Here is a 27,700-nt window from a genome sequence, read left to right on the forward strand (position 1 = left end):
CTTAAAAATCACAAGTCTAAATTATTTAAATACATATTTGTCATTGAAACACAAGTATAATCTCTTAATGGCCAGGTAGGCATGGTGGTACAAGCCCTTAATCCCAACACTCTCGAAGCAGAGGCAGGTAGATCTCTGAGAGTTCTAGGTCAACCAGGGCCAAAAGGTCTCTCAAATAATGTTTTGGGGGATGGAGAAGTATCTCAGCAGTTTTAGAGTATTTACTTGTTGCTTTTGCAGAGGATTCAATTCCCAGAATCTACATGTGGCTCATAACTGTCTAACTCCAGTTCCAGAGGATCTGATGGTCTCTTCTGGGCTCCAGGTATGCATGTGGTGGACATACATACATGAAAGCAAAATAAAAATGTTTTATTACATGTATTTATTTAGTGTGTATGTGTGTGAACACGGGATTACCATAAAGAGTGTTTGGAGGCCAGAGGATAACTTTTGGGAGTTGGTTTGCTCCTTCCATCGCATGAGTTCTGGGAATCAAATACAACTCAGGCTATTAGACTTGCTGGTAAGCACTTTTGCCCACTGAGCCATTCCTCCACCTGCTTTTCTTATATTTGGAGCCATGCTGGCTTTGAACTAGCTGCTAACTGAAGATAACTTTGAACTTCTGATCCTCCTGAGTGCTGAAATTACAATGCTTGTTAACTGGGCTACCATGTCTAACTAAGGGATGCCAAGACTTTTAAAACTCAGGACTTCATACATGACAGGCAAACACTGCGCTGAGATACATCTCCAGCCCTAAAATCATACAAAACTTCTAAGAATCTAAAGTATTACACCTATGTAGGTTCCATAATGCAAAGATATTACTACCCAAGGGCTGGAGATGTAGCTCAGTGCTAAAGCAGACCATGGCCCTAGATTTGATTCTTCCTACTGCAAATAAATAAATACTAACACTGAAAGTTCAGTCCAACTCCTTTAAGTCATCACTGAGGATAAAGGATGCTTTGTGCTTATAGAGAATTGAGTCATCCCACTTGGAAATTCGGAGAATGAGGTCATCCCACGGGGGAATAACCTGCTCAAGCAATTTGGGTCATAGTATTTATGACTGTGCTGGTCAGTGAGCCAGTTGGTTCTGGATTCCTCCCTTCAGTGGTAATCTGTCAGTGATTCCTCCCCACCAACACCAAAACTGCAGGGCCAAACTTTGTTCTGAGGTTAAAGTGATCTCCCCCCCATTGTAAAACAAGGACATGCCTGGCTCTCATGACAAAGTTCTGGAAAGACAGTTAAGTGCAAAGAAAGGAGTAGCTGCTCACAGCGACTGACTGATACGTAGCTATTTCCTTTAAAGTGGTACATTTCTTCCTGGAGAGAGGATTCTTCTTCTTTTTTTTTTTTTTCTTTTTGTTTTCGAGACAAGGTTCTCTGTGGCTTTGGAACTAGCTCTTGTAGACCAGGCTGACCTTGAACTCAAGAGATCCACCTGCCTCTGCCTCCTGGGTGCTGGGATTAAAGGTGTGTGCCACCACCGTCTTGCTGAGGATTCTTAAGATTCAGGAAGGAGAGCAGTTCAGTAGGCAAAAGCACTTGCCATCATGTACTAAACCAGAAAATGTATCCCAGCAATTTAAATGTGATATGCTAGTGGTATCTATGTATAAACTATTTTTTTTAAAAAAAAATTATGTATACAATATTCTGTCTGCGTGTATATCTGCAGGCCAGAAGAGGGCACCAGACCTCATTACAGATGGTTGTGAGCCACCGTGTGGTTGTCGGGAATTGAACTCAGGACCTTTGGAAGAGCAGGCAATGCTCTTAACCTCTGAGCCATCTCTCCAGCCCTAAACTTATTTTCTTTAATGTTTTCTAATTCTTTTAGGTGTTTTTTACACTATGTGTATTTGTCTGCATGCTTTTGTGCACCACATGTGTACAGAAGCCCTCACAGCCCAGAAAGAGGGTCTCTGACGCCATGGAACTGGAGGTTGTGAGGTGCCACACTGGTGCTGGGAACCAACCTGGTCCTCTGCAGGAGCAGCAAGGGCTCATAAGCACTGAGCCATATTTTCAGCCCCTAGCATGTATTTAATGAGACAGGGTCTCATTCTGTATCCCTGTATCGCCTGCCTCTGCCTTCCAAGTTCTGGAATTAAAGGGGTACAGCACCGCATCTGGCCTGTTACTAAGTATAAAGTGTGTGGGTACATGCATATGGAGGTCAGATAATTTGTAAAGCTGGTTCCTCCTCCCTTCATGCGGATCCAGGGGAGCAAACTGACAATTAGTTTTTACAACAAGCACTTTACAACACCCCTATTTTCTTTTAAAAACTCAGAATCTGATTCTATTTGAGTGTAGGTGTATCAGACAGTGGAGCTGGTTCTCTTTCCACCTTGAGCCCTGGGGATGGGACTCAATTTTGGCAACAGGTGTGCCTTTACCTGCTGAGTCATCTTACTTGTCTCCAAGTGTCCTGGAAGTTATGAATGGGGGAGAGGGGATTACAACCACTTAATTACACCCCCACCTTGTCTCTACACCTTTGATCTTGCGTGCTGATTTTGGCAAGTCCTCTATCAAATTAATTCGTTATTTACTAGCTTCAGCATTAACATCAGAGTCTAAATGTGCAAGACTACTTCTTGGAAGTGCACCACACGTCTACTGTCTACAGTTAGTGCAGTTGTTATCTTGTTTGGGACAGCAGAAATTCAAATAAAAGGTCTTTCAGGTATGGAGTTAGGCATGCCTTTCCTTCTGCTAGGCCTTTCGTGCAGGAGTTGGGTTTGGGTTGGTTCAGTTAATTGCTGCTGAGGTGAAATCCCATGCACAGGCTTCACATTCTGACATTGCTGACTTGGAGTGCAGTGATTTTTCTCCTACTGTGCTTCTGTCTTATATTGGCATCTTCCTTGAAGGCTTTGTATCCTTGTCCTCAGTATTGCTATTAGTATATATCATACAATGCTCATTTGCTTAGCACTGAGAGGGTCTAGAGCACTGTCCTGAGGCCCACTCAGTCTTCTTCACACACTGTGCTCCTGGGACTTGTGGTGTGGCTTTCTTAGAGCTCCTGCCCTTCTGTAGCTGGGGACTGTAGACCTAGTATGCATTTCTGTCCCTATGAAGGGTGATTTTGTTTTCTTCCAGTTGAGTACTTGGTATCCTACCTTTCTATTTTGGCCTTTTGTGTGGTAGGGAACAAAGGACAGTGACTGCCTCTCTCACAGATCCCTTCCAACAGATTTTTAAAGACACATTCTAGTTTTTGTGTGGTTGTAGTGAAAACATTAACAGGTCCAGGGCCCATCTTTCACCTGTATTCACATTAGCTGTCAACCAATAGCTATCTCTGCTTCTACATCATGCTTGTCTCTATTTACCTTTGACCTCTGCTCTCCATAAGACTTTTCCTGTGCCTATCTCTCAGTCACAATTACCCAAGTCCCAGAAGAGAAAGTTGGTCATCCCTCCAACGCTTCAAGTGGGGCAGTGTCTATAAGGAGTAGTATTTTGGGAGACAGCAGAAACTGTGTGCAATTGGGAAACAATTGAGAAGCTTTGAAGCAATAATCAAAAGACCTGTTTCTGAAGGAGTTCTCTGACTGGAAAGTTTAGGACAAATCTGGAAACAGGATGGCATAAAAAAGTGCTAGTTGTGATAACTGAGGCACCAGGATGGTGGCCTGCAAAGAAATTTGGCAGTTGGAATGGTGGAAAAGAATGTATTCAAAATAAATATCCATTTATTAAAATTTGGTTATGTTTTAACCAGAGCAATACAGTGTTACAAGTACATAGTTCTACTATGTTAACAATAAAAATATCAAAACAACATGCATAAAGAACTAATTGTTGATTTTTCAATTTTAGCCATAACTTCTCATAAAGTGTTGAGTGCTTCTAAACTGTTCATCCTGTTATGGACGCTACCACACCCACACTTCCCACACTAATTCTTTATTGTGACATTCTAATTTTGGTCAGACAAGTCATGACGGCTGCAAGTTCTCACAGCTAACCAGATGATGGATTTATGTTAACGTCCCCCATGCTCCTAGCGTTGGTTCAATTTTGAATTTATTTTGCTTTTCCCATTTTACTTTTAAAACCTTTTAACATCTGAACCCCTTACAATTTTGCCAATCATATTGTACTGTTTAACTAATAATTACCAAGTGAAAGCACATGTAACTGCGTCCCCCAAAACATGACACTCCTAGACTGCAGAAGCTCTCTGTGTAGCAAGACTTTATGTTGTTCTGGCCAGGAAGCCTCAAACTTGGAACTGATTTCAATTGTTGGAAAACAAGAATTATGTCAGGTGTGGAGGCTCACACTTGTAATCCTTGCACTCAGGAGGCTGATGCAGGATTGCTGCAAGGGCTAAAACCCTGTCAAGAAACAAATACACAAACAAAAGGCTGGAGATGGTTCAATAGTCAAAGAGCTCTCATACTGCTCTTCTAGAGGACCTGAGATCAATTTCTAGTACCCATGTTGGGTGGCTCACAACCCCCTGCAGCGCCAGCTCAAGAGGACACAATGCCTCTGTAAGCATCCACATTCATAAGCACATATCCATACACATAATTAAGAACAAACCTTTTTTTAAAACAAACAAAAAGTACAAGGATTTCTGATAAATACATATATAATGGTCCTCTGTAATTATGAGTTCTATATCCACTCAAATGAGAACTGAAAATCCCCTAAAAGAAGATGATTAGTTCCGGATTGAACAAGGACAACTTGTCATTTTTCCCTTACAGGAACCATCCACATAGCATTACATTGTATTCAGATACTATACAGAGGTGGCTTACAAGTATGTGGGAAATGTATGAAATTAACTACAAGGCCATTTTACAGAAGGAACTCAAGGTTAGACAGATTCTGGGGGGAGGGGGGGGCTTCGCTTCTAGAACCAGTACTTCATGAATACAAAGGGATAACTATAGATAGAACTTGTGTATGACTTCAAATGATTAAAATTACCCACAATGCTCACTCCTGAGTCATCAGCGGTTAGACAGCTTCAGTTTCTGCTGAGATAGCATGATTGATTGCATTAGTGGTCTCAGTTTTCCCACTGTCTTATAAGACTATGTATCATATCCTTTGCCATATTACTTCCTACAGTTCTCTCAACGTGAGGTCTATGTATGTCCTTGTCTCACTGACGATGGGCTTGACGACTTGAGGCCAACAAGGTGGCACATACCTGTGTGACTTCATCTGGCCTCTGTGCTTCTGCAGTTCACCATGGATAACATGTCCCAGGCAGCTAGTTCAGCATGTGACTCAGAAGGAACCACCTGGAACAAATGTGAATCTGATACAAATGGAGATGCCCAATCCAGCAGAGGCTAACCCTGAAGGACAGCTGCTTAGCTGAACTTAGTCTAGACCAATTGCCCTAAAAGTCTATGTGGATGCAAGAGTATAAAGCGGGAACAAAAGCAAAAGAGAGTTTATTTTAACAAAGCAGAAGGGGCTCAGGGACTCCTTGAAAACACAGCTGTACACTCAGGAAACAGAAGCCAAGAATAGTTCTGATTCTCACAGTTCAGGGCCTTTTCCTAGTAGGGGTTCCCATGCTACTGTAACCTCATTTTCCAGAGGCAATTATAGCTAAGATTTTGTTTTCTTCCAGATGTTCCCCGAAAGGCAGCCTCGAAAAGTATCACGGGACTGTTTGAGCTTCTACCTCAAAAGGTGTGCGCGCTCTCTGCCAACACTAGCCCCTATCCTCTGAGGCTCATTTCTAGCTAGTTTTCAGTATGCATTTGTTCCTCAGTGTAAGTCCTAACTTCCTTTGAGAAGTGGGAATTTCCCTTTATTTAATCTGGCCTTCTATTTTCAAGTAAACTGAGGTGTTTATATGCATCTGGAGTAGTAATAACCTATACAAATTAGTCCTTTTACCATGTTGACATGAAATCCTTAATTCCCATACATAATTAATCAATTTATTATTTTATTGCAGTGCTAGAGAGTCCAGAGCCTTACACATCCTAGGTTTCAATACAAAGCTAAAATCTCCAATCTAGGAAATTAAAAAACAGACCAGTTGGAATTATTCCATATAAATAACCCTGATTCTCACTTTCCTATTTGATATTTCTACACATTAAATTGTATCTACTTCTTGCTTCAAATTATTTCACATAGGCCAAGGTTCATGAACATCAACATATTTGTTGATAAAAGATTAAAGGCAAGTTCAAGGTCTGAGCTACATATTAAGTTCCAGGCCAACCTAGGCTATAGTGTGAGGTCTTATCTCAAAATAAAAATAAATGGTTAAAAATATATACACTTTGGGAAGATAGTCAAAGTAGGAGAGAAGGATGAACCTCCGCTGGGGAGCAAGGAAAGGAATGGATATGAATATACAGAATGGGATGTGAAGGAGGAGGAGATTAATACCACCACTGTGTGAATGTATGTCGCTGTGATTGGCTTAATAAAGAAGCTGACTGATCAAAAGCTGGAGAGGATAAAATTAGGTGGGTGAACCAGACTAAGGACACTGGGAAAAAGAAGGGCAGAGTCAAGAGCTGCCAGCTAAACATCGAGAGGAAACAAGAGGTTCAAGATGCCACCATGTGGCAGAATATAGATTAATATAAATGCATTAATTTAAAATTTATGAGTTTTTATAATTAATATAAAGTCTCCATGTCAGTTACTGGGAACTGATGGGTGGGACAGAAAAGTCTGCCTACAAGCACCTGGGAGGTAGAAGCAAGATCGTGAGTTCAAGGTCACCTCAGCTACCTATTGAGTTCCAGGCCAGCCTGGACTGACTACAGGAGTCACTGTGAGAGGTTTACGCCTTTTCAACAAGAAGTTTAACACCCAACTTTCCGGGTTTCTGGTACAAGTATTTTATATATGGCTGAGAATCACAGGGTGGCTTAGGAAGCTACTATTGTTCCCTTCTCCCCTTCTTTGTCAAGAAGATAATTCTTGTCAAAGTGAGTAAGGCACAAATGCTGTTGACTGAGAAATCCTCAATCCCTGTAGCCACTCCTCTAAGGAATGGACTAGCCATTCTGGAAGAGCCTGGAGGGTCCAGGGCAGGGTCACTTCAAGGTGGTCAACAAGAACCCTACTCTGGCCAGAGTGACAGAATGTAAAAAGAAAGAGTGGGAAGAACAGCAAAGTGCAGTGCTAGGCTTTGGGAACTCGAGGGCCTGCCTAAAAAAAAACACACACACACACACAAACAAAAACAACAACAAAAATATCAAAACCAAATTTCTGTGTTCAAATCTTCTACACTGGTTGGAATTATTGCTTCGTCTCGTTCACTTACTGACTAGGGCCATAGCCATTTTCTTGTCCTACTGATTGAATCTGGCCTCCGGCTTATAATTACAGCTAGAGACCCAAGGACAAGGTTCTGAGATGCACCTTGTCATGGCATTTCCATTATTTGCATGTGTGGAGGGCAGAGGATGGTAGTGGAAGCGAGGAACCAGCCATTTAGGAAGCACTATGTTATTTATTCCATTCAGCCCTCTTCAATCCTGGGAGATACTAGCCTACATTTTAGAAAAAGGGTTTTAGTAAGACAAATAAGTTCACCAGGGAGCTAACTTGCAAGTAGAAAGGACAATTATATCAACAAAATAATACAAAGACGGTTCAAGTGGCCAGACAAAGAAAGGCAACAGTAGAAGCAAGGAGAGGAAATACCACATGGGTGGGACATGAGGATCCAAGTTTTCAGACCCAATTTCTCAGGAAGGAAGGGTCACCCCAAAGACTTCTGGTTAATTTAACTTCTTTCTCAACGAAGAAATAGTTCTAGGCTGGACACTATGGTGCACACCTTTATTCACAACTTAGGAGACACCCAGGACTATTACACAGAGAAACCCTGTCTTGAAAAAACAAAAAAGGAGAGAAATGGTCCTAGAAGTTAGCCAGCCTCTTTGGTACACATCACCCACAACCAGGGACATTCCTTAAAACTATACCATTAAGAAGAAAAACAGCAAGAAGGCAGGCAAGAACCTGTGAGTACAAGACCCACTCAAACCTGCTGGTGAGATTGTGGAGAATGAGAACAAAACTACATCTTTCAGGATCTGCTCAAATGATCAACTCTAATTGTATTACATGACAGTTTCTTGCATCTCAACCTAGCTCCTCAATATCTAATAATCAAAGTTGGAGCTATAAAATCCTATGCAGTGAGGATCTAAGACAAAAGAGAAATCCAGGATACCAGCATCCTCCAGCTATTACAACTACGGTTAAGTGAGAAGCAAATGGGGTCTGCTCTGTCTGTGAGGACTTTTCTCAACTGGCTGACAGTTACCTGTTCCCACAGCTCACCAGCCCAGGTCTCTAAAACTGCAAAACAGCCTCCATAGTTAGGCTATCTTCAAGGCTGACTGTCCACAGGGATCATAATACACTTAACCAACATTTGCACCCCTCCCCCCAAAACAAGCTCTTTCCAGAGGCCTTTTAAAATTAAGTACCACTCAGAAGTTCTTTTTTTTTTTTAAAAAAAAAAAATCAGTAATTAGAGGCAAGCAAGTCCTCAGACAATTCAAATTTAGTTTCTCCTTCCTTAAAACACATAGAGCATATAGGTCCTGAAGATGGAAGGGCCTCTTCCAAACTGTACTGTGAACTGCTGACACAGGAAACACCAAGGACTAACCAGAGGAATAAGGTCAGTGCCAAACACCTGACATAAATACATTTTCACCACACTGCCAACAACAGCGGCCCCATCTAACAGATGATATATGATATACCTAGTAACAATGTGTTTGACAGAGACGTAAAGGAAATAGAATCACCGTGATCCCTTCCACAGCTCTTCAATGTCAAAACTCTCAGACTTTAGAGTTTTACCACCAATACCAATTTCTCCCACCTAACATCTTCACCAACCCAGTATTAAGTTCAAATCACGCGAAAACTAAGTCATCCTTTATTACACACGGTGTCGGTTGGAGATGCATATTGCTCAGGCTACAGGGACATTTCATTTATTTAAATGTTTTTATTAAAAAAAAAATTAAAGACCTTCATGGCACAACTTCTTCCCAGCACAGTTATGTCTTCGTCATACCAATTACAACACAATTACAACCAACAAACCAAAGAGGGGAATTCTAACTTTAAACTTAAAGACGGGAAGGGCACACTTCAAAACAAAGTAAAAAATACTTTGCCAACACAGTTGTTTTATATTGGCATTCATTTCCCACCATCTAAGCAATGCAGACACAGGAAGTGCTGAGAAATAGTGTCCCAATACAAGGTGTACAGATGAGGTAATTTACAACACAGAAGTTGTTACTCTGTAAACCCTGACCCTCCCTACCCACCACCCATTCAGGTCTTTTAAAACCCTCCACATTTCTGCGTGACTCCTTGCTTCTTTTCCATTTCTATTTATTTTACAAGGCTCTGAGGTGGCACTCCAGAGTCCTCTGCATTCACCATCAGCTCCTGTACTAGGTGTGATGAGTGTGAGGAGGCCCAGCCGTCTGCAGCTATCCATCCACAGCAGCCTCAAACACATCTACATTTCTGAGCTGTGAGTAGGGTGTGGAGTCCTGATTACAACCTTCCTCTCCACCTCAAAAGAAAGAATTCAGTCTAAGTGTCTTGTTCAAATCACGATCCAGTGCAAACATAATCACAAACCGCATCTCTAGCACACCTGGTGCTTTCAGCTCCGCACAAATCCAACATGGTAACCCTCACAGCACGCTAGGATATACAAGAATCAAGTACAATAAATAGTCACTGCAAGTGGCCAAAAAGAAGAAAAATCACTCTGCAGTCAGAAAGTTTCTTTTTAGCTCTCCCTATGGTTGAGAAAGGTTAAGAAAGGCATTAGCATCCTCTACTTTTATCATTACAGTTATTAAAGCCACCACCTTGATAAAGTTACTAAAGCCAAGATGGATTACAAAGTTAGGTAAGTTAATTAAATCCAACTCCCCAAACAATTATGTTTTGTCTATGATGCCAGGTGAGAAAGGCTTATGAGTCTATAAAGGTAGGAGAATGGGGAACTAAGATTTTAGGCCTTAAAATATGTTGGAAGATTTTTTTTCCTAGTCCCCATAGGCAGCTACTGTAATGAAACAACAGGAGAAAATACAGAGCTGATGATTTGCTATTGTGCTTAAAAAACTAGGCTTCCTCAGTGAAGCACCTGATAAACTTAGGTGGCTGGATTACAGTGGAAAGTCCACTTTACACACACACAAACACACAAACTGGCGACTTGTCCTATCCCCAATCCCTGCAATGCTGAGACACAGAATGAGTTTTATGGCAAAGGATCCTTAATCCCCAGAGACGCTTTGGCTTGTGGTGCTTTTTTTAAGGCCTCTGCCCTGCCCAGTACCATGGGTCGAACGAGGGGTGCATAAAAATGAGGGCCTCGGGAAGCCTCCATGGTATGGGCTGTAGTCCCCTCAGGTTTGAATGTGAGACACCCACCCAGCGAGACCTTTACACAGGGAACTTAAATCTACCCTTGATAAATAAAACCAAACGTTTATTTACACCATAGAATTCCAACACTGGATCTTTCACATATGAAGGACAAAGTTTTATATATATACACACAGCGAGGGGTGGCAGGGCCATAACAAGAGAACTAATAGTTTCCCACAATTACAGGTCTACCATTTCTGGTTCACTGGAGATGGTTGCTCTGCTCCTGCCTCTCAGATACAATTACAACTCTGAGAGCAAGGTCTCCTCACTAGATGGCATGTGAAGAAAGGGGAAGGTAGGAGGAGAGAAAAGTACAAAGCTTAAAATGAACCCAGTGTGGCCACATCACCCGTTAGCTCTTAAGAGTACTAGCATGAAACTTACATGGACAGTATTTCTTTTTTAAAAAGCAATAAATTATGCCCTGTAACTAACTGACTTCAAAATGGCCAAGTCAAAGAAAACTGAAAAAGAGTTTGCCTTCCCTCTCCTACCAGCTATGAAGCACAGCATGTGAGGAGATGAAAAGGGAACGACCAAAGCAGGAGCCCAGGAGAGAAAGTTATCAGATTTAAACTCAACTAAAATTAAAACGATTTAGGGTTAGGTCAGCAAGACATGATTCAATCAGAAAAGAAGCTTTAGGATCTGTCTGCAAGTCGGGTAGACTTTTAACATCTTGATGTAACAAAGACAGATCCACCTCCACCAGAGCTGGACTAACCCATGGACGTAGTCCTGAAGAAAGGTGATGAAGTGACCAGCAGCAGAACAATGTTCAGGACAGACTGGGTCCTCCCTATTTCCTTCCCACCTCCCTTGATAAGCTACACTTTCTAATCTCTGGGGAAGAACATGAGATCTGCGCCCCAAGAGTGTAGTAATGTGGAGAGAGCATTGTGGGAAGGGGAAGAAATCTCCACCCAAACACAGTAGCTGGGATTGAGGCCAGTTTATCTTTCTTTAGTGGTGATGAACTGAATTTGGAAAGGGAGAAAAAAGTTGTCCATGAAATATTCCATCTGCAGGTAATTTTTCAGGGAATACCCTGAGTTATGAAAAGTCCAAGTTTAAAAAACAAAAACAAAACAAAAAAAAAAAGAAATCAGCCTATTATAATTTTTTATGACTCAACTACTAAATCCACAAGCAACGGTTCAGACACGGTGCTTCTGAAGTTTTCTCATCCCTCCCAACCAGGCGCAAGCTGCATCAAGGAGAGGGTGGACTTCCCCACCTCTGCTTAGGCATCAGGAGATAGATGGGGATCATTACTGCTGAGCGCCAGCGGCAGCTGGAACAGGCATCCCAAGGGAGTTGGCAGCAGCAATCACTGGTGAGCCTGCCAGAGGTCCAAGGGGTGAAGGGGTTGGCACTGAAGAAATCCCTGAAAGAACAGCCAACAGTAAGCCAGAGACACCAATTACAGCCAGCAAACTTTCCATAAAACTTTCCCCAAAAGTTAAAACAATGAAGATTCTTTCTTCATGACTTCTCTTGGCTACATTTTTGCACACTTAATCTGTACAAATCCCAGTTAAAACCAACAAGTCCTAATCAATTTAGCAGGCAGCTAACCGACAATTATGCACAGATACCATCAGCAGGGTGTCTAGAGGCTCTCTGCTCTGCATCCCACCTTTTCTCAGTGACCTCTGGCTAGACATGTGGTTAGCACACATTTGAAGTGTGGCTACAAGGACTGAAGACTCAATACTAATTTAACTCAGTTTTTATTAAATAGCTGTGTGGGCTGTTTCTACCATACTAAACAGCACAGCACTTCAGGCAACTGTCATTCTACAATGGTCGGGGCTGGAGAGATGGCTCAGTGGTTAAGAGCACTGACTGCTCTTCCAGATGGACCCGGGTTCAGTTCCCAGCACCCACATAGCAGCTCACACCTGCCTGTAATTCCAGTTCCAGGGAATCTAGACACCTTCACACCAATGCACATAAAATAAAGCTAAAAAAAAAAAAAAAAAAAAAAGATATACTCTTAAAAAAAATCTACAATGGTCACTTAGTGGAGAAAGGCAAATTCTTGACTTTATACTATGACTGTGATTTGATTTCTTCTCCATTTATTACAACTATATGTCAGCTTGCCCTCAATCAGCCAGTTTTCTCTCTCTCCCCCAAATACAAGACTGCCCCCTATCTGTAGGGGATGTGTTCCAAGGCCCTAGGGTGCCTGAAACCATGGATTGTACCCAATATTATGTATTTGTATACTATGGTTTTTTTCTACATACATATATGTACAATAAAGATTAGACTATAAACTAGGCACAGTCATAAAGTAATTTAACAAAAACTCTAACAAAAGTTATATGAATATGTTTTCTCTTGATAGATTTCAGACAAATTATATTTTTGGATGCTGAGTAAGTAAAATCATGAATACAGGAGATTTTTGTACATGATTCAAAATATAAAAGGTTTAAAGGAGCCTATAGTGAAAAGTCTCTTTGAGCTATATACAAGACAGTTTCAAAAAAAGCAATCACAACAAACAAACACATATGTCTTTGTTCTTCAGGATCTGTTGGTAATTCATGTCTCTGCAAGAACGTTTCTGTAGGGATACTGGAGATTTGAAGGGGAGACACCACTGATATCCTACTCAAGACAGTGTCACTAAAATATATCCAGAGTATTTAGTAGCACAGATTATATATACCCACTGATCAATTTTTGATCCCCAGCACCCATATAAAAAGTTACATGTAGGGGTACCACTGTAAACCTAGGGTTGGGGATGGTGAAAAGACAGATCCCTGGGGCTGTCTGGCCACTTAGCCTAATCAAATTGGTGTGTCCCTGGGAGAAAGCCTGTGTTGTGGTGCATAGGCATACACTCAGGTAAACACACTCTTAACAACAATGTGGATGGCTCCCTAGCAACCACATTTGAGGCTGACCTCTGGCTCCCACACAATTCACGTCAATGTTCTCACACCTATCCATGTCCACCATTTTCTAAGAAAGGCACAAAGAGGGAACTGAAACTAAGAACAGTAACTTTTTTCCAAGTTTTCTAAAAAGAGAATTACCAATCAACCAACCTGACATCATATTGGCGCTGCTGACAGGTGTACTGCCCCCTGGCATGCTGGATGAACTCATTCGAGCCTGGTCTTTCACAACAGTGTCTAGAAAACAGATAATCAAGTTAGATTTTGTTCTGCTTAATGTACTAAACCAGTTGAGGAGAAATAAGAGTAGCTACCTTCAATCTTTACCTTTAATTTATACTCTGTATCACTTTTAGAACATACAGTAGTAACTACCATCACCATGAACCAAATAAACAGTGCATAAGAAACACCTGGCCTGTAGAACTGTGGTTAAAAAATCAAGTCTGAACACAACAGTAGGATGATAAGAAAATATCCATTATAGAACTAACTTAAAAATAGTGACGGTTAAATGAATGTTTAATGGAGATAATACAATCTAACCTGGCCAAGAGAACAATTTATTAGCAGTGAATTGGTCCACCAGAGCAGGAGACTGAATGGGCCAAAGCTATTTGCCTATGTAGGTTAGTGCTATAAGCAGACTTTACTCTTCATACCAACCAGCCTATGTGTTTTAGTTATCATAGTTAGCTATATACCCATACACTTTAATGGTTTATACAATAGTTAAGACTTGTAAATTTCACTGGCTTTCTCCAACAAATGATTGGCAGAGATGGAACAGGTCAAGACCTATTATATTCCATCAGGCCAAAGCAGCCACAGGGAATTGGTAGGAAAATAAATGTCTATAGACAAGAATCTTTGCAACAATTCTGCTTTGTTTTGTATAGATTCTTACTTTATAACCCAGCCTGTCTTGGAATTTACTGTGTAATCCAATCTGACTTGGAAATTGTGGTGAACCTCCTGCCTAGGTCTCCGAAATATAGAGATTATAGGCATGAACCACATGTCTGGTAGACAGCAAAACTTCATTAAAACATTGTCATGTCCTTTTTTGGTAGCACTGTGGATTAAACTGAAGGTTTTACATGTACTGGGTAAGTGTTTTACCACTGGCTATATCCCTATCTCTCTTCCCAGTAATTCTGCATGTCACCTGCTGACAGTTCCCCTCAGCTGAAGAAAATGAGGCTCAGAATGGGTGAAGTAACTTTTTGGTAGGAGCTACTAGATTCCAGATCTGATCTATAACACTCAGAACATTGTTTACAACATAAATTCTCCTCTGCCTCATATAATCCGCTAGGCAGTGAAGGGCTACACAACTGGACTCACAGAAGTAAGGATGCTCCATAGCCTCTCTTGCAGTGAGCCGTGACTGGTGGTCATATCGCAGGAGCTTGTCCAGAAAATCCAAGGCCTCAGGGCTAACAAGGTGTTGATTTTCACTGTGGACAAAGCGTTCCCATCGCTTACGAGAGTGTCTGTAAGGCAAAGCTAGAAATGAGAAATGGGATGCAGGGTACAGAACAAAAGCAAAGAAGGATAAAATCCAAAGGACAGTCTTTTACCACTCCTGTTCTCAAGGGGATAACACCAACAGATGGAAGGTAGCTCCTAACAGGCAACTGGAAATAACAATGTTGCATCAAGGAGAAACCTGGGTCTTTCCCCTTTGAAGAACCACACTTGAGATTGTTAATGCTCTTGTGCAGCAGTCAGGGCCTGAGCTAGCCAATACTCTATCTTCATTCTTCGCCAGTTCTGCCAGTTGGCAGATAAATATCTGTGTCCTCGTATGAAGTGGCCAGTATATTCCTATTCTGTCTCTTCAGCACTGCCAGGCAGCTGTCAGCAAATCAGTCTATTTCTTTGTTTAGAAAGTCCTAACATTTAAGACACAAACTGTATCAATGTTGGATCCAACTGGGTTCTTCTACTTAGACCCAAACTTACTTAAATTCCTTTCACAGGACCCCTCTGACTACAATCATCACACTCAAGACTTTTCTATCTCAATTTGGACAGATGGCCATTCAATCTGATGTTGTCATGTGTGCTCAAACAGCATCCTGCAGCTCCAGATCAGACACCTTACACTTTTGGCAAAGAGAACAAGACAGTTTCAAGGAACCAAAATGCCAAAACACAGACAAATTCTGTGTGTGTATGTATGACGTACCTGCCCAAGATATCGTTGAAACGTGGATCTAATTCAATGTTGTACTTGTCAATATAGTCATATAAATCTTCTGTTCCCAGAACCTTGGCTATCCTCACCAACTAATATTAAAGAAAAACAAAGCTCACAACACAAGCATACTGTATGATCAAATCAGTAACCAATAATAAATGAATTAAATAAACGGTATTGATATACCCTAAAATAAATGTTGTCCCATAATGCTTAGTTCAAATTTTGGTGTGTAGCAGGAGTATTTCCTATAAAGTCCTTAAGTCAACTCAACGTGAAAATGTTAGAAAAGTCCAACTATTTTGCCTTTTTCTCCCCTTTGAAAGTCCGCCCCCCTCCCCCCCAGGGTCTTTTTCCTTGTCACAACTCAAACGACAACGTTTCTTCTTTGGAACTTGCCACACTTCTGCATTTATATTACTACAGTCAATTGCTTCTATTGCTGGATTTGCCTATAGAAAATGAGCTATCTGAAGGCATTCCTCTTTGTAGACTTTAGTGGCACACACCTTTAATCCCAGCACTTGAGGGGTGGGGGAACAGAGGAAGGCAGATCTGTTTTCCAGGCCAGTCAAGGCTACACAGAGATACCCTGGCTCAAAAAACAAAACAAAACGCCTACTCTGCCCAAAGAGAACTAGACATTAATACCTTCCTATTATCACCACTAATTTAGTTTAATTTCCTTAAATTCTAAGGGGCAAGTGTAATTAGTTCAAAGTACCACCTACATTTCTATTGATATATAGATACATACAACTAAACACAATTTATATAGAGAAAATGACCAAAGCACTATTAAATATAAGCCGACACATGGAAGAAAATATTTTCCTCTCTTCTAAAGGAGTTCTATTTTTATTTTATGTGTATGGGTGTTTTGTCTACATTTATGTCTATGTACCACATGTACACCTAGAGCCCACAGTGGCCAATCACCTGGAGGGTTAGAGCACTTGGACCTGCAGTTAGCCATTGTGTAGGTACTGGAAACTGAAACCAGGTCATCTGCAAGGTCAAAAAGTGGACTTACCACTGACTGACCCATCTCTCTAGTCTCACCTTTTTCTTCTTTCGAGAAAAGGTTTCTCTGTGTAACAGCCCTGGCTGTCTTGGAACTCTTTTTGTAGACCAGGCTGTCCTCAAACTCACACTGCCTCCCAAGTGCTGGGATTAAGGGCGTGCACTACCATGCCTGGCCTGGCTCCAGCCTCATTTTTTGAAAATTATTTAACACCCCCCGAACAATAACAGCAAAAAGCAACCTTTTTACGTATGTATGTGTACCACATGTGTGCTGTGCTCATGGAAGCCAGAAGAGGACATCAGATTACCCAGAACTATAATTACAGCTGGTTGAGAGCTAACTGATGTGGGTGCTAAAAACTACACCCAGGTCACCGGCAAGTGCAGCAAACCCTCTAAACCACTAAGTTGTCTATTTAGTCCTGAACATATTCTTATAGAGCATATATACGTTTATAGAGAACCTATTTTATAGAGCATTTTACATACATACTTTACAATGAAGCAACAAGCATTAACAAGACTGGGAGAAGGGTGAGACTCTGATGTCTGAAGATTAAAATGTACGGCTTCAGTGAAAAAATAGACAATTATCAGGCACTGTGCATTAAGACTTGGACTTGTAGGTGAGATTGGGAGGAGGGGGTTATGAGGCAACTGTACTTTATATTTTTTAAAAAATTGTTTTATTTTTTTAAGTTTTTTTTAAATATTATTTATTTATTTATTTATTATTTATTATGTATACAATATTCTGTCTGTGTGTATGACCGCAGGCCAGAAGAGGGCACCAGACCCCATTACAGATGGTTGTGAGCCACCATGTGGTTGCTGGGAATTGAACTCAGGACCTTTGGAAGAGCAGGCAATGCTCTTAACCTCTGAGCCATCTCTCCAGCCCCCTTTTTTAAGTTTTTGAGACAAATTCATCCTATGTAGCTCTGACTGTCCTGGAACTTGCTGTGTAGACCAAGCTAGCTTTTAACTCACAGAGATCTGTTGCCTCTTCCTCCTGAGTGATGGGATTAAAGGTATGAGCTACCATGCGTGGGAGAGTGGAGGTGGGGCATGACACAGGACATGGACTCTGGGATCCACATGTCCACATGCCTTTTGCCTCCCAGGTACCACATCTGGATGGGCTTCTAATTTTTTTATTTTCTTCTGTGGTTTTTCGAGACAAGGTTTCTCTGTGGCATTGGAGCCTGTTCTGGAACTAGCTCTTGTAGACCAGGTTGGCCTCGAACTCACAGAGATCTGCGTGCTTCTGCCTCTCAAGTGCTGGGTTTAAAGGCATGCACCACCACCGCCCAGCGTGGGTTTTTAATTTTTAAAGCTTGTAGCCCAGCCTGGCTTGGAGCTCACCTATAGTTCAACCCCATTGAAGTTTCTTATGAGTTTGCAGATCTGGCTAATTTTTTAACTAGGTCAATAAATTTCTTAGTGGGAATAACATGTCATCACCTGATCATAATTGTCATGTCCATGGAAAAATGGCTCCTTCCGGAAGATCATACTTGCCAGCATACAACCCAAGCTCCACATATCCAAACTATAATCATACATCTGTATTAAAGAAAACATTGTTATCACATGAATTCCCACACTTGTCACTTCCAGATACAATACATATTATAAAAGAATTTTAAAAATCACTTTGCTCACAGTGAACCATCAATAACACATTCATGTACCACTTCTGAGTCTTTTTATGACTTCTTTTACCCAGTTATTGGCTTGTGTTTTTTTCTTTTTTCTTTTTTTTAGTATTGGGGATCTATCGAATCTTGATCAAAATCCTTTTGCCTCTATCTCCTAAAAGCAGGATTAGAAGTTATTTACAACATGTCTTCTGGATCAAGATAATCTTTTATTGGTTATCTTCTGGTTTTGCTTTGGCAAATTTAGGACCATAATTTAACATTACCACAAACAAAACAAATTACAGAAGACAGCTCATGTATTTGTTACATTTTACCTTAAAAAGGACAGCTATAGATATAATAAATGGTTTACTCAAAGCACAAACTTACATTTCTGTAAATTCTGTGCTAAATAAGCACAGGAACAACACTGTACTTGCCCTTCTCTTCTTACCTGATAATCTACAAGTAGCTCTGGGCCTTTGAAGTATCGGGAAGCAACTCGAACATTATATTCTTGGCCAGGATGGTAAAATTCAGCTAAGCCCCAGTCTATTAGCCTTAGCTGAAAAGGGTGGGAGAGAGAACAAGTCACATATAACTATAGCATCTTTCATCTACTCTCATCCCAACAATGGAGTGCTCCAGAGAAAGCAACAAGGTGTTCACATCCTTGCCAGCACTTTGCAATATCATTGCATTTTCATTTTAGTGATTTTACCACACACGCAGGGAACTTTCAACATGCCTGCACTCTGCCCAGACACCGCTCCCTGCCTTCAGAGAAAGGGTCTGGGAAAACATGACTTGAAGGTTCTCTTCCCCCGACCTCATTTCCTTCTTTCCTTTCTATCTCAGTTCTAGTCATGCTGCTATTCCAGCATGCCATATTATGGTATTATGATTTTAATATACATAGTTTTTTATCCGTGGCTTCTGACTAATTTCCACAATACCTATATTTTCTAAGTTTCTAAAATGATAAACATACTTTTGGTAAAGTTTTTGCCTTTTTCTTTGTGTGCTAGCCTTTGACCCTAGCTAGGGCTTCCTAGGCACTGAGCTACATTCCTAGCCTGAGTTCCTGGTACAGTGTAGGCCTCAGACAGCAAAACTGTAAAACTCCCCCTTATGTACTCATTTTGCCCATTCTCTTTTTTTCTGAAGGTAAGCAACAGAAACTGAGTTTCTCTTTCCTAAACTAGATCACAGAAACCTGTATAAAAATGTGTTTTGGAGCGGGCAGTGGTAGTGGCATGCCTTTAATCACAGCACATTTTTTTTTTTTTTCCGAGACAGGGTTTCTCTGTGTGACAGTTCTGACTGTCCTGGAACTAGCTCTTGTAGACCAGGCTAGCCTCAAACTCACAGAGATCCACCTGCCTCCGCCTCCTGGGTGCTGAGATTAAAGGCGTGAGCCACCATGGCCTGGCGTGTAATAATATCATTTTTAATAAACCAGTAAATCTATTTACCTAAATTTTGAAATATTCTAGTAAATTGAACCAGAGAAGGGTTGGGTAAAAAAGTAATAGTTGTTGTTGTTCAAAAATGCAGCTACAACAACCTGGGGGCTTGTAGCCAGCATCTGAAAGGGCAGAAGGGGAAGTCTGAAGAATCTGATAAATGTCTAGGCACTCAGTGTTACACAGAATCAAATTAGAAAATACGATGTGCTGGTGTCTGCCCTAGTTTATTAGTTTACTCAGGGAAACTCTTTTTCTTCTTGGAATGTATCTTTTTCTTAACATTGTAGTGCTGGGTCCAGTCCAGTACTCTTAAAATTGTCACTTTTCCAATGGACCCTATAAAACATGCTATAAAACACTGTACTGGCTAGTTTTATTTTAACTTAACGCAAGCTAGAGTCATCTGGGAAGAAGTCTCAACTGAGAAAATGCCCTAACAGACTGGCAGACAGGCAGGCAGACAAGCCTGTGTTGCACTGATTTGACTGATGATATGTGAGAACCCAGCTCATTGTGGATAGTACTACTTAGCCATCCCCTTCTACCGCAAGGGGCCCTGTATTGGTAGTAGCAGGCTGAGAAAGCAGGCCAGTAAGCAACATTCCTCTATGGTCTCTTACTCAGCTCCTGCCCTCCAGGTTCCCTCAGTGATGGACTTTGCTGTGGGACTATAAGCTGAAATAAATCTTTTCCTCCCTGAGTTGCTTTTGGCCATAGTTTTCTTTCACAGCAATAGAAACCCTAACTAATCACAACATATTCCTTAGTTAAATCTAAAGTATTTTCTGTGATCTGCCACTGCCTACTCACTGATCCCACCATCCTTCCTTCCCTTTCCAATACCTCCCTGAAACAGGTTCTCACTATATAAACCAAGCTGGCCTTGAACTCGAAGCAATCTCCTAGCCCAGTCTCCCAAGTATTGAGACTGCTTGCATAATGGCTTTAGTGACCACACTTGACTGAAACGTAACCTCTTCGGAAAAGCATTTTTGTCTGCTTTTTTCATTCATGTATCTCCAGCCTCAAACTACCTGTTACAAGGTATGTGTCAGAAAATGACATATACTAGTCACCTAAATTCCTTTAAGTCTACAACAGTCATCATTGTGTAAAAAGATGAATGTCAGGGATAAGGAGAAAGCTCAGTCAAAGTGCTTGACATAAAAGGATATGAACCACGGGAGTGGCGGTAGCGCACGCTTTTAATCACAGTATTCAGAGGGAGAGGCAGGTAGATATTTGTGAGTGTGAGGTCAGTCTGGTCTACTGAGCTACTTCCAGGACAGTTACACAGAGAAATCTTGTCTCAAAATACAAAACCAAAACAAAAAAGGGACATGAACCTGAGTTTTAACCTCAGCACACAAACAAAACAAGTACCAGGCAAGGTAGCACACATTGGTAATCACAGCACTGCAGAAATAATGGCAGGGGGAATGACTCATGGAGCTCACTGGCTAGCCAGCTACCAAATTAGTGAGTACCAGGTGCCAATAAGAGACACTATCTCAAAACAAACAAACAAACAAACAAAAACAACAAAAAAGAACACAAAACAAAACAAAAAACCAGAGATGTATGAATCCAGGGGAAGAAACCCAAGGTTGACACACATACACTGACACGTTGAGTGCAGCTCCCAGTGTCACATAAACTGAGCATGGAGACACACTGTAATCTCAGCACTCAAAAGATAGAGGCAGGAGGATCAGAAGTTCAAAGATACCCTCTGATATATAATAAGATACTGCTTTGGGTTGCAGTTCAGCAAGTTAAAAGCACTTTCTACCAAGGTTGATGACCTCAGTTCAAGTCCTGGGACTTAACATGGTAGAAGGAAAAAAAAAATGACACCTGAACTCAATACATATGCCACGGTATACACATGTCCAAACTCATATACACAACTCCACTCCTCCCTTCACAAAATAATGAATTTTTTAAAAAAGATTCTATTACTCCAGGTGTGGTAACGCACACTTTTCATCCCAGCATTTAGGAGGCAGAAACAGGTAGATCTCTGAGTTTGGAGCCAGCCTGGTCCACAGAACAAGACCCAGGACAGCCAAGGTTACACAGAGAAACTGTCTCAAAAACAAACAAAAGCAGGAAGAGAAGGAAGCAAAAAAAAGGAGGAGAAAGAAGAAAAATGTATATACATAGTGACACGTCTTTTAATCCCAGCACTCAGGAGGCAGAAGCAAACAGGTGGATTGCTATGAGTTTGAGGCTAGCCTGGTCTACACAGTGAGTTCCAGGACAGCCAGGGCAATAAAGAGAGACCCTGTTTCAACACACACAAATAAAAAAGGGGGTCCAGAGGAATGGGGAGATGGTTCAGCTAATAAAGCGCCCGTCGGCTGTATAAATAAGAAAACCTGAGTTCTGACCACATGACCTATGTTATAAACTACGTGTGATAGCATGTGTCAGTAATCCCAGAGGTTGACAAGACAGGGGCATTCCCGAGGACAATGGTCAGAGAAATTAGCAAATTCCTCCAGTTTGAGGTTCAATGAGAAACCCTGTCTGAAATAATGAAATGGAGAGTGATCGAGGAAGACATATGACATTGACCTCTATCTTCTAAATCTAGGTATGCTGATGCGCAGGCGCACACACACACACTAAAATCTGAAACATTACAAAGCATGCTGCTATTACTGCATTTGTAAAGGCTTCTTGATCTCTGCTACCAAAGCAGCGTGTTCTGAATAATTTATCAACTTCATAAGCATGTGTTTTATTTACTCATTTATTTATTTAGTTGTTCAAAGCAGGCCATTTATTTATTTACTTGTTTGTTCAGGGCAGGTTTTCCCTGTGTAGCCTTGTCTGTCCTGGAACTTGCTCTGTAGACCAGATTGGCCTCTAACTCAGAGATCTACCTGTTTCTACAAAGTCTTAGTATATAGCCCTACATAGCCCTGAAACTTGCTACGTAGACCACCCTGGCCTTGACTCAAGAGATCCCCTTGCCTCTGTGCTGGGATTAAGGGCATGTGCCACCATACTCAGCCCAAGTATGAACAAGTATTTTATCAAGTATCTAACAGGTACTAAGGACTAAGGCAATAGGGATAAGTATTGAAGATGGACTGCTAACTCTCCACCGTATTTACAAAAGAAATTCAACTATGACATTACCTTTCTGTGCTCATGATCAATCATGACATTATGGGGTTTCACATCTCGGTGCATAATCCCCATGCTGTGACAATAATCCAAGGCCTGCAAAAAAGAAAAATTTGTTTACATGAGTCAGTGTTTTAAGTAACTTGTTTTTTTCTTCCGTGTCAGTTTTTTTTCTAACCTCACAATCCAGAAATCAGGGAATCAGGAACAGTTGCTCTCAGTTATTCCTCAAAACCTGGTTCATAGAGTCAAATATTATATTCAAGTTACAAAACCATGTCGTCTCATCCCATTTCTCTGTCTCTCTCTGAAAGACAGGGTCTTGCTATGTTGTAGCCAAGCTACTTAGACTTCTGTCAACCTACCCCCCTCAGCCTTCTGAGTGCTGGGATTATAGATATGTGCTGCTCTTTACTTATTTCAGCATCCTTTCTGTTCAGAAAGTCCTGAAGTCTTCAGCAACTATACAACTTCTTATCCAAATTATTTCTATAAACACATTCTCCTCAGAAGAAAATTCGCCTACCAACACTTTGTTTGAAGAACAGTAATTTCTTCAGTGGCTGAGAGTGGTGGTGAATCCCCACCTGCCTGTTTAAATGAATGTTTTATCGGCACACAACTATGACTGTGTATACACACCATCCACGGCTATTTTCTTGCAGTAACAGCAGAGGTGAACAGCAGGACACAGACTTTAGCCCTATAAAGAAATCTGTCAACTCCTGATCTAGGTCATCATTCAAATCTGAATACAGTTCATAAGCTTAAGTTAAAGCGAATAGAGCAACACACCTTTGAGTTTGTCAATCCTGGCCTTTAGTCAACCACTGCCATTAGCTACGTAAGTTCTTGTTCTTCCTAGGACAACCTGTGATTCTAGTTTGTGGGGCTGGGCAAAATACGTCTACAGCTTTAAGTCCTGCTTTCCACATGAGCCAACAGAAGATCAAATGTCTCTGAAGGTATAATCTTTTGATGCTATTTTGGGGGGAGGAGGGAGGGAAGGGAAACAGTGTTTCACTACTTAACTCTGGCTGGCCTACAACTCACTATGTACAACAGACTGGCCTCGAAACCAGAGTTCTGCCTGCCTCTGCCTCCCAAGTGTTGGGATCAATAGCATGTGCAAACATGCCTAGCTTTCTTTTGATACTTTTAAATCTTAAACAGCTGGCATGGTATTAAAACCTATATTCATAAGAAATTTTAGCCAACTAAGCAGTTCTTTCCTTATAAAGCTGATCTTGGAACTATTGAGTGATCTCACTTTAGAATCAAAGTCCACTGTAATGAACAGTCTACAGGAAGAAATTTACAGTCCTTAGAACAATAACTCTGAGAGTTGAGTTCAAGAATCTTTCTTTAATCTTATTTCTTGACAGTCTCACTCTGTAGCCCAGGCTGCCCTGAACATGCAGCAGTACTCATACTGGGATTACAGGAAAGTCTGCACAGCTAGGCTACTGTTATTTGTTGAATCCTAAGTAAAGTAAAGTATATCGACAGCCAATACACACACACACACACACACAAAAGTTGTTTTCACACTGTCACTTCCACTCCCAGTTTTCTTTAAGGCATTCTAGGGCTGGGGAAACAGCTAATTGGTAAAAATCCCTGTTTGGCATGCATCACAGGATAAAAACTGTAACCAAAAGAGAAAAAAAAGGGGGGGGGGCATTGTAAAGTTAGGTGTGGTGGGGTGATAACTGCGAGTCCTAGAATGTGGGAAGCTAGGGCAGGAGGATCACCAAGAAAGGCCACCCTTGCTTAAGAGGCCCTGTCGCATAAAACCCACATGTTCTAATTACAGTTCTTTTGCACCTCATTTCATTACTGAGACTTTACCCAAAAGTCTAATACTAAAACAGTTTACAAATACTGCTGAAGCTCCTTGAGTTTAGCACACATTACAAAGTTAACCCCCTGGTTTTTCTACTATCAAATAAACTTCTCAACGGAGCAAAGACCAATTTAAAAATACTTAGTACCTACAGTTACTTACTTTTAGAATTTCATACATGTAAAATCGAATGTCATAGTCTGTTAACGTCTGGTACAATTGCTGTTAAAGACAAATGAAATTATTTAAGCTATAAAACAATGCTAAGCTAACACTTTTCTCATCCTAATTAATAGTAACTTCAACTAAAAACTGACTCATTCGCCATGGTCCCAAGATTTGTTTTTCAAATGCTATTTCTCCACTTTCAAGAGACTCTTGAAGTCTTCACCTCTACATGCAAAGGTAAAGAATAACACAAATACACACTGAAGCTATAATGCGATGCTGGACCTACCTATATATGACTGACACAACATGCACTGGTATACTTTTATCACCTAGGGTTTCTCTTCATTTACCTTCTAACTTCCTTCAAAGGCATTTTGGTAGACAATCTTTATAGTAGTGAAATGTTCTTCTTATGCCTACACACTTGGTACTACCATCACCAGGGGGATATGAAAATGTAAAGACAGATTTGCTGAGCCAATAGAACAGAACTATTCCAGTGTAAGGTTACCCTAGACTGCAAACATCTGCAATATAACTTTTCCAGTTTCTAAAAAGGCTGCAGATTATTTTTTACAACTAATTCCCTTTAAATGGTGAGCGGCATTCTCTGGAAGTTTGAGTCTATTATTCTGATTCTAAAATATCTAAAATAGTTTTTTCTCCTTTTTTCAAACAAAATAAACCATCTGTTTAGTATACTAACATTCAGACACTGGATTTGTACAAAGTCAAGTCAAACTCTATTAAATGTGTACTTGAGGAAAGTGCCTACATTCTTCAGTTATACCAGAACAGAGAACTGTTTGAATAAAAGATATGTATTGTCCATGTTTGTGCTATAGCAAAATCTTACATGACCTTTTCTCATTATCTTTTATCCATAACCTAGGGGAGTACAATGATACATCTCAATGATAGCTGAACTGCCAGGCACTTTAAACACTCAAGACCTGGGTTCAATATCCAACAGAAGAATAAGGAAAAAGAATAAGAGCCCAAAGTTCCTAAGATCTTATGAAATATGCATGTAGTCCCTACTATTACAGAAACAATTTATTCTCTCTTGAACCTAAAGTCAGCATATACTGTCACCTTCACTAGTCTGAAGAAACTATTAAATCAATAATAAATATGCTAGCTATAAATGTACTTACTAGTTATTCAAAGAGCACTAAACAGATGCAAGTGTAAAATATCCAGACATGGAAAACAGATACTGCTCTTAGCACTGATCAATCAATCTAGCAGCAAAACATTCTTTTTAAAACAAGCAAAAAGCAAGCTCTTTTTATACCAACGTTCCCAAAAGATGCTCTGTATAGTTGGAAATGGTTGCTTATACCTTGAAGTCTGTGTTGTTTACGTGTTCAAAAACCAAGGCCGGGGTTCGTGACTAAGGGAAGAAAAAGGAAAATGCATTAGTATTGGTCCAAGCAGCTTTAGTTTACAGCTTGTGGTCTTTGTGTGGGGAATGTAGCAGCCTTTGCTACAGTAGTAAGAAACCTTGTCCACTCTTATTGTTACCACACTTAGGCTATTTTTGGAAGGATTTTGAAGAAAACTCCCAAGGCTCTAGAGGACCCAATAATATTCCTACTGCCCATTGGCCCTAGGCCTAGGTTTGCAGACTAGATTTCAACACATTTGGTTTTTTAAGGATATCAATCTCTTAGAATAACAGATTTTGTGGGTATATATGTGTGCACATGTTTTAATTCTCTTCCTTCAAAGAAGGAACACTAAGCTGGTTAAATGTGTAATTGATTTAGAACATTTAAAGCAATATTTAATGGTAGGGTAGTAAAAACAGAACAAAGTAAGCTGTATTTTGGGCCCAACACCCCCTGAGCCCTGGCAAGCCTAGTTAACAACGACTATACTCACCACAGGGTCTTTTACAATGTCTGCAAGTGTGATGATGTTGGGACCACCTCTCAAATTCTCCAAAATCTTTATTTCACGCTTAATTTTCTTCTTTTTTACTGGCTGAAATGGTAAAAGTATATTAGCATATACATACAAAAGTACTTCTCAGTACATCTCAGTTACTGTAATACAGAACAGCTTCTATCTGAGCTTCCTAAAGAAAGGAAATGTGACAGACTTCTCCCAGCACTGTTGGGCACTCTGCAGGCATAAAAATTCCCACTCCAAAGACCAGATAGCCACAGAATCATCATTTGGTCTCTATTTAATAGCAGTATGTTATACTTTAAAACCTTGTGAGCCATCATTTAAAATGGCAACATAGTAGATCCTGTAAAAAACAAAACTTTTAGTGGTTTAGGGAGAAGGCTCAGCCTATAATGGCACTTTGCCACCAACACTGCAGTGCTGACCCTCTGAGATTCTTCCCAAGTCCATGTGATGAAAGGAGAGAATCAACTCTTGCAAGTTGTCTACTAATCTCCAAACACTCACAAAATAAGTAAATAAATAATGTTAAAATAAAGCTTTTAATGCATTAAAAAAAAAGAGGGGGTCTTTTTTTATTTCTTCCTATAACCAAAGTGGCTTCAAGTTCATACCAATATTCCTGCTTTCCTTCCAGATGTACTTTAAAGGAATGCAATTTCTTAAAAAAAAAAAAAAAAAGGCTAATAGCTAGAATTAATAGTGTTTGTGTTTGTAGGTGTCTGTGCACTGAGACAGCGCACGCCTTTAATCCCAGTATTTAGGAGGCAGAGGCACGTAGATCTCAATGAGTTCAAGGACAACCTGGTCTACAAAATTGAGTTCCAGAACAGTCAGGACTGTTACACAAGGAAACCCTGTCTCAAAAACAAAACAAAACAAAAACAAACAAACAAAAA

At 40.6% G+C, this 27,700-nt stretch overlaps 1 protein-coding gene across 3 annotated transcripts in view; it reads right to left on the bottom strand.

Annotated features, from left to right (window-relative positions):
• Positions 1 to 3,704: 3,704 nt before the first annotated feature.
• Positions 3,705 to 27,700, bottom strand: part of Csnk2a1 (casein kinase 2 alpha 1) — a 48,955-nt gene continuing 24,959 nt past the window's right edge. The window contains exons 4-15 of one of the 3 annotated variants that reach the window (XR_005976026.1): positions 26,772 to 26,873; positions 26,230 to 26,280; positions 24,876 to 24,935; positions 22,880 to 22,963; positions 18,715 to 18,825; positions 18,082 to 18,183; positions 15,580 to 15,680; positions 14,733 to 14,881; positions 13,536 to 13,622; positions 11,705 to 11,854; positions 5,201 to 5,294; positions 3,705 to 4,370 (exon numbers count right to left, since the gene is read on the bottom strand). Coding sequence is in view for 2 of the 3 variants with exons in the window: in XM_041670091.1 (XP_041526025.1) it covers positions 11,739 to 11,854; positions 13,536 to 13,622; positions 14,733 to 14,881; positions 15,580 to 15,680; positions 18,082 to 18,183; positions 18,715 to 18,825; positions 22,880 to 22,963; positions 24,876 to 24,935; positions 26,230 to 26,280; positions 26,772 to 26,873 (963 nt within the window). In the remaining variant the exon portion in view is untranslated. Of the gene's footprint in view, positions 5,295 to 8,995; positions 11,855 to 13,535; positions 13,623 to 14,732; positions 14,882 to 15,579; positions 15,681 to 18,081; positions 18,184 to 18,714; positions 18,826 to 22,879; positions 22,964 to 24,875; positions 24,936 to 26,229; positions 26,281 to 26,771; positions 26,874 to 27,700 lie in introns of those variants that run through there. The other 2 variants (XM_041670091.1, XM_041670090.1) reach the window with 2 other exon arrangements.

Source organism: Microtus oregoni, unplaced genomic scaffold (assembly GCF_018167655.1).
Source record: "Microtus oregoni isolate MIOR12 unplaced genomic scaffold, Mior012 000020F_ref0000438, whole genome shotgun sequence".
Classification (NCBI taxonomy): Eukaryota; Metazoa; Chordata; class Mammalia; order Rodentia; family Cricetidae; genus Microtus; species Microtus oregoni.